The sequence below is a fragment of the Trichosurus vulpecula genome, chromosome 7 (assembly GCF_011100635.1).
Source record: "Trichosurus vulpecula isolate mTriVul1 chromosome 7, mTriVul1.pri, whole genome shotgun sequence".
NCBI classification, from domain to species: Eukaryota; Metazoa; Chordata; class Mammalia; order Diprotodontia; family Phalangeridae; genus Trichosurus; species Trichosurus vulpecula.
This window is the reverse complement of record NC_050579.1, coordinates 11,981,304-11,992,035: the sequence shown is the minus strand read 5'-3', so window position 1 is coordinate 11,992,035 and position 10,732 is coordinate 11,981,304. Positions and strand designations below refer to the sequence as shown.

The 10,732-nt window shown below is 52.3% G+C and overlaps 1 protein-coding gene and 1 pseudogene across 1 annotated transcript; both read left to right on the top strand.

The window, feature by feature from the left end:
• Positions 1 to 395: 395 nt before the first annotated feature.
• On the top strand, positions 396 to 1,149 carry LOC118856916 (annotated as a pseudogene).
• Positions 1,150 to 8,920: 7,771 nt separating this feature from the next.
• On the top strand, positions 8,921 to 9,790 carry LOC118856915 (keratin-associated protein 10-12-like). The gene has a single exon (XM_036767469.1). The coding sequence runs from the start codon at positions 8,921 to 8,923 to the stop codon at positions 9,788 to 9,790; it is 870 nt and encodes a 289-aa protein (XP_036623364.1).
• The last annotated feature ends 942 nt before the right edge of the window (positions 9,791 to 10,732 follow it).

Below are 10,732 nucleotides of genomic sequence, written 5' to 3'. Positions count from 1 at the left end.
GTGGAAATTGAAAACAAATTGAAGGTGTATTGGGGGCCGCTGGCCGTCTCCTGGACAATATCACCATCACCTAATGTTGGGCTCTGAGGGAAGCAGTCAGCCATAAACAACAATAGGGAAGAAGGCTCAGTCTCCCCTGGGCACATCCTCCTGGAGGAGGAATATAAAAGCCCACCAGTCCACCCCACCTTCACACACAGCCCCACAGCTGCACCTGCAGACACACACACACACACACACACACACACACAGACCCACAACGACACAGACCCACACCGACCCACAAGCACAGCCCCAGTAGGCTCAAGCTCCTCCCAGCCTCAGGCACTCAGCCCCTCACTCACACACTTTTCCCACTCTTTGCTGCCCAAGGCTCCCAACACAGCTGCTCCACCATGGCAGACACCTGTTTTTTCTAGACCCTGTGTCCCCACATCCTCGGCTATGTCCGTCTGCTCCAGTGACGTGAGCTGTGGCAGCAACATATGCCTGCCTGGTTCTGACACAGGCTCCTCCTGGCAGCTGGATGACTGCCCAGAGACCTGTTGTGAGCCCAGCTGCTGTGCCCCCTGCTGCTGCCCAGCCCCATGCTGCACGCCAGCCTCCTGCCTGACCTTGGTGTGCCGCCCAGTCTGCTTCGTGCCTGCCACCTGCCAGTCAGCCTGTGAACCCAGCCCCTGCCAGTCTGTCTGTACCTCCTCCTACTCACCATCATGCTCCCAGCAGTCCTGCTGCCAAGGCCCTAGCTGTGCTGCCCCTCCCTGTGTGGTGCAGTCCTGCTCCACTGTCCCACTGTGCTGCAAGCCCAGCTGCTACATCACCCTGCCCATGTGCTACAAGCCGAGCTGCTGTGTGACCACAGCCTGTTGTCCAGCCCCCTCCTGCTGCCAGCCCAGCTGCTGCCACCCTGCTTCCTGTGTGTCCCTCATCTGCAGACCCGTGTGCAGACCAGCCACCTGCTGTGTGCCTCTCCCCTGCAGTCCCTCTGGCTGCACCACCACATCCTCTTCCTCTTGCTGCTGTGCACCCTCCTGCTGTCCAGCCCCCACCTGCTGCCGTCCTTCCTCCTCTGTGTCCCTTCTCTGCCCGCCCACCTGCTGCAAACCCACCTGCTGTACCACCACCTGTGGCCAAAAACCTTGCTGTTGACCATAGAGTGCTCTCTCTCCCTCTCTCTTACTGACTCTCCACCCCTGCCAGACTTCTTTGGGCCTCCTGGATCCATCCACAATCATTAGCCTGAATACCTGGCTGACATCACCCCCAAAGGCATCGAGACCACCAGGCCATAGACAACCAGCTGCACCAAGTACCTGACCCATGCCAGGACCATGCCAGGCCCCCTCCAAACCAGGGCTGACCCCAGGCACAACTCCTGCTTTGCCATGCATCTAACTCAGTGTCTGTCATCCTGGCACTGCCTGCAGCTCTCAGGCTCTCTCTAGGCTCAAAGGGTGTGGGGATGGCCCCATCCATGGGCCCACCTGGCAATAAACCACATCACCTCACCTTCCTGGCCTCTCACTCACCTTTTTTTGCTTATTCTTAGCCCACTGGGGGAAGTAGGAGCATAAGTCCTGCACTTGGCAGCCTGCAGAGCCCACCAGGTCACAGGACACAGTGTACAGACCAACCACCATGCCATGCACACAATTCACCATGGTCATGCAGAGCCATACACTGACACATCCCTCCCCAACCCACACTGTACCACATGCACTCCCATCCACCTACCACCAGGCCACTATCCTCTTGGCTTAAACCCTTCCCCTGCATCCACCAACACAGCACCTGCAAAAGAGGCCAGCTCCCACCCAGGAGTGATCTCTGCACACACTTTGTGAGGCTGTCATATGGTCCCATGCACACATCTCTGTGAAATGACCTCCCTGTCCCTCAGCACAAGGCTTTCTAGGGTCAAACTACCAATGAATAGGCCTCGGGGGCTGAGGGGACCCTTGGCCAGACACCTCAGGATCACAAGTAGGACTTTGCATGGGCTCAGGAACCCTCTGCCCTTTGGCTGTGGCCACTGGACTCTCTCACCTTTGGTCACCAGTCAGTCAGTCAGGAGCCTGGGACTGGGCTGGGTCCAGAGGACAAGATCCAATCTTCCAGTGTATTGAGATGACTTTCTCAAGGAATGGCTCCATGGGCAATAAACCCAACTCATCCCATGTTCTTGCTTCTCACAGGTCATTTTTTATTCTCTACTGTTGGAACACCAAGGGTGGTACCCTCTAAGAGAGGATGCCATGTCAATCTCACTGCAAACACATCCAGGAAACAATGGGAGATTAACGTGCTGGGGAGTTCTTTCTTCCAATGGACACTTCCAGTCCCTCTTCCCATGCCTCCTGCCTGTGACTCTTTTTCCTTGTGACTAGCACAGACACTCTTAAGTCCCTTTGACAATCCTCAGCTTATAACCTGAGGCATTAGGCCGCAGCCAGGTGGGAGTGCTCAGTAACGATAGGACCCAACCCAGTGTTTTCACAACTTCAATCTACTGGGGTCTTCAGGAATCATGAGTGTGAATTAGGGCACAGGTGCCAGGCAGAGCCCACCGCTCTCCTTGGTCAGTCTCTGAACATCTGCCTTCATGAGAATTTCAAGATATATGAGAGGCAGAAGCGGGGCTGAAGGTGCAGAAGTCTCCTTCCTAGGAAACCTGTTAGCTCCTCAAGCCTTCTAGTGGGCATTGCCCAAAACTGGCACCAACCTGAAGGGCACAGTCCTGGACAGACTGTCAAAGATGAAACACAAAGAGAAAGTCAGGGAAAAGTTCCTGCACAGGAGTAATCAATTGCTGACCATTTCTCAGACTTATGAGATGTGCCAGGCATGGTACCAGATGCCAGGGTACAGAAAGAAGGAAGAAAACAGTCACTTCTGTATGGCAGATACACAAGGCATTTATCTTCGGATGCCAGGAAGAAAAGCTCCCAGCTCGAGGGTGGTTAGAAAATAAGCTTTGATATAGCTTCTCCTTTGCAAGAGGCACTGAGCTAAGCACTGCACAAATCAGATATCTTTCCATCCAGTTCTAGGGCAGGATGCCCAATACACTCTGCCTCAGCATCTCCTCAGTCTGGAGCCTCAGTCTGAGTGCAATCGCTTCATGGGTGATGAGAAGAACTGGATGCCTCTGTACTCTTCCTGTTCCAGAGCCAAGATGTCCATAAGGAAAGTGGGAGGTGTTCACCTTGGGCCAGGCACAGGGAGTCTAATGGTGCTCATGGCTGGGCAAAGAGGACAACCAGGCACACACACAAGAATACCCATATTGGAGGGCCTGACTCACACCAGCACAGTCATGGCACATGAGAGCACACCCAGAGAGATGCCCCTTTCGGGCAGTCTCTCCATGCCCAGCATCCAAGCAGCCTCTGTGAACCTCTATTCAACCAAAGCCCAGACGGCTCACTGTCAGCATGACCAGAAAAACTGTGCCCCAAACCACACTGGGCTGCTTTAGACCTGGTTTACATCTCAGGCCATTGACAAGTTCCAAAAGAACCTTCTGTGTGCAGAGACAGAGAAGAAAGTCAGAAAGGGTAAAGAGGCATGATGTTCTATCAAGACAGGTCCCCTTGGATAGTGTCTAGAAGACTCATGACACCTCCACATGGACACACATGTACACTCATACACACAGGCGTGCCCCTCATCCCTCTCTTCATGATGACTCCCACTTTACCTGCCAGGGAGGTGGAGTCTGTCTTCAGAAAGAGACAGTGTCCTCAACAATGGCACAGACAGTGCCCCTGTCATCAGGCCCAGGAAGGGGACAGCAGGTGTCTTTGTTCAGGCTGCCAAATTTCTGTCCCCCAGTGGAGGGAGAGAAACCCAAACTGGGAGGAAGGTGGACCTTAGCAGGAGGAACTTGGCAGACAGTTCCTAGGGAGGACTTGACAAATGTCCACAGGGACGTGGAAGGATTTCAGACAGGAAAGAGGGGAGGCTTCTTGATCTTCTTCACCAAGAGCAGACCAAAGGGGCATCTGGGAAGTCCAGAGCCCATGGAGCCCATGGGCACTCAGAGAGGTGACCCTCCACAAGCAGGCAGGAACCCTATGGTGTGCCAGGAATTGTGCCAGGAGTGCAGGAGCTAAGGACAAAAGTGAAAGAGTGCCTGCCCTCAGGGTGTTTGTATCCTACCAGAGGATGCAGGATGAAGATGGACAAGCATACACGAGGTCATTTCAGAGGGACAGAGAGCACTGGGATCTGGAGGGATCAGGAGGGGATTCATGTGGGAGGTGACACAGGAGCTCAGCCTCAGAGGAAGCTGGGAGGCTGAGGGGTAGAGAGAGAGCATTCTAGGCATGGGGGAAAGTGTGGGCAAAGGCACTGAGGTGGGCCATGGCCTCTGCAGCTGAGATGTAATAGGTAGAGTATGGATTAATTCTCCACTGCTTGAGCTAACTCTGGACTGACAATAGATACCAAAAAACCAGAATCTCTCCATCAGTCAGCACCACACCAGCCATACTTGCCACCAGCAGTTACAGTAAATGGAGCAGTTCTGAATACTCTGGAGAGATCACTTAGCTTGGCAGGATACTTACCAGGGATGTCCAAGTAGATGACGGAGTTGATGCATGTATTGTCAGAGCTAGCTCAGGGTTTGGGAGGCTGCCAAGGAAAGTGTGGGGAGGGGAGGTATTAGAAAGCCTACCCAAGTGAAGGTCTACAGAGCCGTGGTGCTGACCTCACTGTTGTAAACCTGGACAGTCTACCAGCACCATGCCAGGAAAGTGAATCATTTCCATTTGAATAGTCATAGGAAGATTATGAAGAACAACTGGCAAGATATGGTACTGGAAACTGAGGTCCTTTCTCAAAGAAAACTGCCAAGCATTCAGGACTGCCCAGCCTGGTGTGCCCCAATCAAAGAAGGCATGGTGCTCTAGGAGTGAAACAGAATTGCAGAACTGCAGAAACCCAAAAGAAACATGAGATGCATGAATTGAGAGCCACATGCACTCCAAATGTTTGGGTGGAATATTTGTGCCCCACCTGGGTAGAGCCTGCTGAGCTCCCACTGGGCTGATCAGCCACAGTGGACACGCTGGACCTTGACCCCAACATAGTGATGTAATTTTGGTCCCTTCCAGAAGGAACAACAACCACCAACCAATGAGGCACACCAAGCAGGGCAGTCTGCCTGGAACTGAATGTGACAAAGGAGGTAAAAGAGAAGGAGGCTGGGAAAGCAGGAAGGGGGCAGCTTGGGAACTTTTCCAATGCATTTTCTTCCCAAAGCCACTGAAGCATCCTGAGCTCAGGGGCCAGGATTGGGGCCTGGATTCCATTTGCTGTGAGGTCTCCAAACCCAGAAATGGTACTTTTTAATTTAGGGTCTGGAAAAGGAGACAACCTTGCCCCTAGTGCCACCTCCCCCTCCTGAAGCAATGGGGTGTTTGTACCAGGAGCACCCAACTGACCATTATATTCTCTTAGCCCAGAGCTACAAGTATGCCCAGGGGATCACTGGTCATTCCACTCACTCAGTAGTTCAAAAGTCTCCTTGTGACTCATTAGGATCATGGTCAAAGCCCTTAGCCTTGAAGTTCACATTCCATTTCCCTTGTTATTCAATAAATATTTGGGTCTGGAAGGTCTTGGAGAGACCAAGAATCGCCGATGAGACCAGGAAGGTGAGTGCTTCCTGCTGTAAAGACTCACCCAAAAGCCTTGGGTTTGGCTTTGAAGGAAGAAGGAGGAATCAGTAGGTAGATATAACTAAACAAGGGGCACAGTGGCCTCTAAGAAGACCCAAATTATGCTCAAGCCCCCAAGGAAAACTTCTGAGGGTCAAAGAAACACTGGGTAAGTATATATACAGAGGCTTCATAAGTTGTTTGGGAGTAGGAAGGGTAGGAGGGACAACAAGAAAGAAAAAAGCTGCTGCTGATTGCTGTGGCACAAACATTCACACACACAGGCACATGCAAACACACACACACACACACACACACACACACACTCTGCAAAGAGAAAGAGAGAGAGACACACACAGAGAGAGAAAGCGAGCGATGGGTAAAAGTTAGGGAAAGTTAGGTTTCCACAGAAGAGTTAAGTTCCACAGAATAATTAATGAAGTGTCAGCTTGAATAAAGGTGGAGTAAAAATTAACCAAGATGATGGTCCTCAGACAATCCCAATCAACCTTGTGGTTTTGCAGAGACCACAGTTTCAGGATGTTAGGAAAACTGGTCTAAACCAGACACAATTCCTTTGAATTCCTCAATAATAATAAATTGCCCTTGACACCTGAATTTCAATGTGGAGCATATTTCTAACATGTGTGAGCTTTTGTGGGTCTGTGGGGGGTGGGGGTGTTCTGCTGTTGGATGCCAGCTACCAAGGGATTCTCACTGCTTGTCCTTGTTTTGGAAGAGGACCAAAAAGCCATTGGTATGTTACAGTCAAGGTCCAGTGTGTCCAACTATGTCAAATCAGCCCAATAAGAGCTCAGAAGGTCTAACACAGGTCGGGCACAAGTAGTTCATGTGAACAATGTAAATTTGTACATCTCACATTTCTTTTGAGTTACTCCAATTCTGCTTTACTCAAAGAGTACCTTCTCTGATGTGGCCATGCCATCCTGAGCAGTACTGTGTCAGTATCTCTCACGTCACACAATCAGTTCCAAAGTTCTTAAGAGAGACCTTCAGAGTGTCCTTGTATCACTTCTTCTGACCACCATGTGAGCACTTGCTCTGTGTGAGTTCTTTGTAAAACAGTCTTTTTGGCAAGCTTACATTTTGTATTCAAACAACGCAGCCAGCCCACACCACACCTGGGCACCTGATGTCTGGACCTTGACATCTCTCATGCCCAGGTAGCCTCCCCACCCCGCCCCTGCCCATTCCTCCCAAATGTCCCCACAGCCCTGCAAGCAAAGCCCTGACCACCCCCCTCCAGAGTCTATGAACACTTCAGGGCCTGAAGAAAACTCTGGACCAACCAGTAGAATCCCAAACCATCAGCTTTCTCTACTCCCATGCTGTGCTTCAGAATGACCTGGAGAAAGTCACCTGGCCAGGGTGAACAACTTATACTCTCTGATCTTTGCTGTGAGCTCCATGATGGGAGGCAGTACTCTGAGGGATCGCTGACCACCTACCTTTCTGCCACCTATGACTGTTCCAAACCTCCTCTCTCCAAACATCCTTCAGCAGGCCCAGCTCCTCTCTGTGAGAAGAATTAGCCTCCCGTTTGACAGAGAAAACAGAGGCTGTGCCTTGGGGCACCCTCTTTCCCTCTTGTGGTAAGCCCCAAACACCCCCTACTCTATCCTCTCTCTTCTCCCTGGGGCTGATGAAACCAAGAATGGGAGGCTCTCTTTGCCTGGGGCAATTGTTCTAGGTGTGGCTGTGACCCCATCATCTCTTGATTTATTTTAGGAGGTTCCCCCTCTTTGTCTCTCCCCATCTCTTTCTCTGTCTCTCTCTGTTTGTATCTCTCTGTCTCTGACTCTGACTCTGTCTGTGTCTCCCTGTCTGTCTCTATCTCTGTCTCTCTAGCTCTGTGTCTCTTTCCTCCTCCCTTTCCCTCTCCCTCCCTACCTCTCTTCCTCCCTCTGTCTCTGTCTCTCTGCCTCTCTCTGTCTCTCTCCATCTCTCTCTCTGTCTCTCTCTGTCTGACTCCATCTCTCTCTGTCTCTCTCCATCTCTCTCTCTCTGTCTCTCTCCATCTCTCTCTCTCTGTCTCTCTCCATCTCTCTCCATCTCTCTCTCTGTCTCTCTCTCTCTCTCCTTCACTCTCTTTCCAATTTCCTTCTCCTCATCCATACTTCTACTAGCCCAGATAAGGGCTTCATCACCATCCCCGAGAATCATGAAGTACCCCTAAGAAGAGACCACTGGAGTGGTCTCCAGTCTTTCCTCTTTCCAAACCATTCTCTAGACCAGCTATTTCAAAATAAACAAGAAATGGGCACTACTAACAGGTATAGGAGGATCAAGGTGAATAGAATAGCAAACAGGTTTCAAACTAGACTTTGTCAAAGTTATAATGTATTTTAATTCATTTTGTTCCATAGTCTCTCGATACATTTTCATCTGGTTCTGCCTCTCTTGATACCACGGGGGCCGCGTGTCTGGAGCCACAACTCTGGAAGCTGACCCACTGATGTCCTGAAGGCCATGTCTGATCATGTGACTTTATGCCCAAGGTATCTGCTGTCAAACACAATACAAACGACCACATTGTTGGCCATTCACAACCCTGCCCAATCTCTCCCCTTGCTCTCCAGATGTCTGGGACAATACAGATTAGGGTCAAGAGTATATTTGGCCAGACAGGCCTGCTGGTCTCCCAATACAAATCTCCCTGTCTCCCCAAGCTGCTGGGAAGGCTCAAGACACCCCTCCCTCATCTTCCCATCCACCTCCAGGAATTAAGAGCTTGGACCTTATACAAGAAGCCTCCCTGATCATGCTTGTCAATGCTCTCCCCTCCTGACTTAGCCCCCAGGTTCTTGTCTCTGCTCAGCCCACCAGCTTGCCCTTCTGTCACTGGATGCTCAGGACTTAGGCCTCTGCCAGGCCAGGAGTAGAAGCCTCATAGATGTTTACTCAAGGGTGCAAGTGGAAACCAAATTGAGGGTGTTTTGGGCGCCACTGGCCATCTCCTAGACAATGTCACCATCACCTAATGATGGGCTCTGAGGGAAGCAGCCAGCCATAAACAACAACAGGGAAGAAGTTTGGGTGTCCCCTCAGCACATCCTCCTCCAAGAGGGATATAAAAGCCAACCAGGTTGCCCCACCTTCACACACTGACACCCACACCCACAAAGACAGTCCCAGTGAGGATCAAGCTCCTCCCAGTCTCAGGGACTCAGCCCCTCCTGACACTCCATTCCCACTCTTTGCTGCCCAAGGTTCCCAACACAGCTGCTCCCACCATGGCAGACACCTGTTTTTCTGGGCCCTGTGTTCCCACATCCTCAGCCATCTCCGTCTGCTCCAGTGATGTGAGCTGCAGCAGCAATGTCTGTCTGCCCAGTTCTGACCCAGGCTCCTCCTGGCAACTGGACGACTGCCCGGAGACCTGTTGTGAGCCCAGCAGCTGCGGCCCATGCTGCACACCAGCCTCCTGTGTGACCCTGGTGTGCCGTCCAGTCTGCTGCGTGCCTGCCACCTGCCAGCCAGCCTGTGAACCCAGCACCTGCCAGTCTGTCTGCACCGCCTCCTGCTCTCCATCATGCTCCCAGCAGTCCTGCTGCCAAGGCCCTAGCTGTGCTGCCCCTCCCTGTGCAGCGCAGTCCTGCTCCTCTGTTCCACTCTGCTGCAAGCCCAGCTGCTACATCACCCTGCCTGTATGCTGCAAGCCGAGCTGCTGTGTGACCACAGCCTGTTGTCCAGACTCCTCCTGCTGCCAACCGAGCTGCTGCCGCCCTGCCTCCTATGTGTCCCTCATCTGCAGGCCTCTGTGCAGCCCAGACACCTGCTCTGTGCCTCTCTCCTGCAGACCCTCCTGTTGCACCGCCACTTCCTCCTCCTCTTGCTGTCTAGCCCCCACCTGCTGCCGTCCTTCCTCCTCTGTGTCCCTCATCTGCAGGCCTGTGTGCAGCCCAGCCACCTGCTGTGTGCCTCTCTCCTGTAGACCCTCCTGCTGTACCACCACATCCTCCTCCTCTTGCTGCTGTGCACCCTCCTGCTGTCCAGCCCCCACCTACTGCCGCCCTTCCTCCTCTGTGTCCCTTCTCTGCCAGCCCACCTGCTGCAAACCCACCTGCTGCACTACCAGCTGTGGGCAAAAACCTTGCTGTTGACCCAGCCTCTTCTCTGGAGCCTTAATCTGAATGCAACCACTGCACAGGGTAACAGGGATGATGAGGAGAGCCAGAAAATGTTCTCTTGGTTTTGATGCCTACTTACTCCTCCTGGTCGAGCTGGGACACCCAGGCACACATGCATGAAGGGCCATGTTGGAGGGCCTGACTCACAGCAGAGCAGTCATGGTACATGGGAGCACACCCAGAGAGATGCTCCTTGCAGGCAGTCTCTTCATGCCCAGCATTCAAGCACTTGTTCCTCTCCACCTCTACCCCAAATCGTCAGACTCCTGAGTCCAGCCTGAAACATCAGCCTGAACATCTGGCCAGCAAAAAAACCACATGCATTCAGTCTATGAAGGTACACCTGAGCACCTCACCCACCCCATGGGGTCTCCACACATCTCCTCTCACCTGTGGCTGACCTCCATCATGGCTCCTGCTCCCACCTCTACCTAGCTCAGTGTGCATCAGCCTAGTGCTGCCTGCAGCTCTCACGCTCCTTCTGGGCTCAAAGTGTGCAGTGGATCAACCCTTGCTGGGACCCATCTCACAATAAACTACATCAAACCATCTTCCAGACCTCTCACTTGTCCTCCTTCCTTATCCTGGGCCCACAATAAGCAGTCAGAGTGGGGAAGGCACAAATACCATACAAGACTGCCTGGAGAGACCAGAATACTACATGAGATAGCAATCCAGTGACTACCACACCGTGTATCTATGTCCCCATGGTCATGCCAAGCCATGCCCTGACCCATCCCTCTCCATCCCACACTGTGCACTATTCACACCCATCAGCCTGACCACCTGGCTACTGTTTTCTTGCCTTAGAACTCTTACCCTATCTCACACTTGATCTCATTGTGTCTAGTTCAAGGGCATGATGCCCAATACACTCTGGCCCAGCCTCTCCTCTGGAGCCTCAGTCTGAGTGCA

Bases quoted from the DNA above. Each gene is read 5' to 3' on its own strand.
- LOC118856915 (XM_036767469.1), top strand. From the start codon at position 8,921: ATGGCAGACACCTGTTTTTCTGGGCCCTGTGTTCCCACATCCTCAGCC.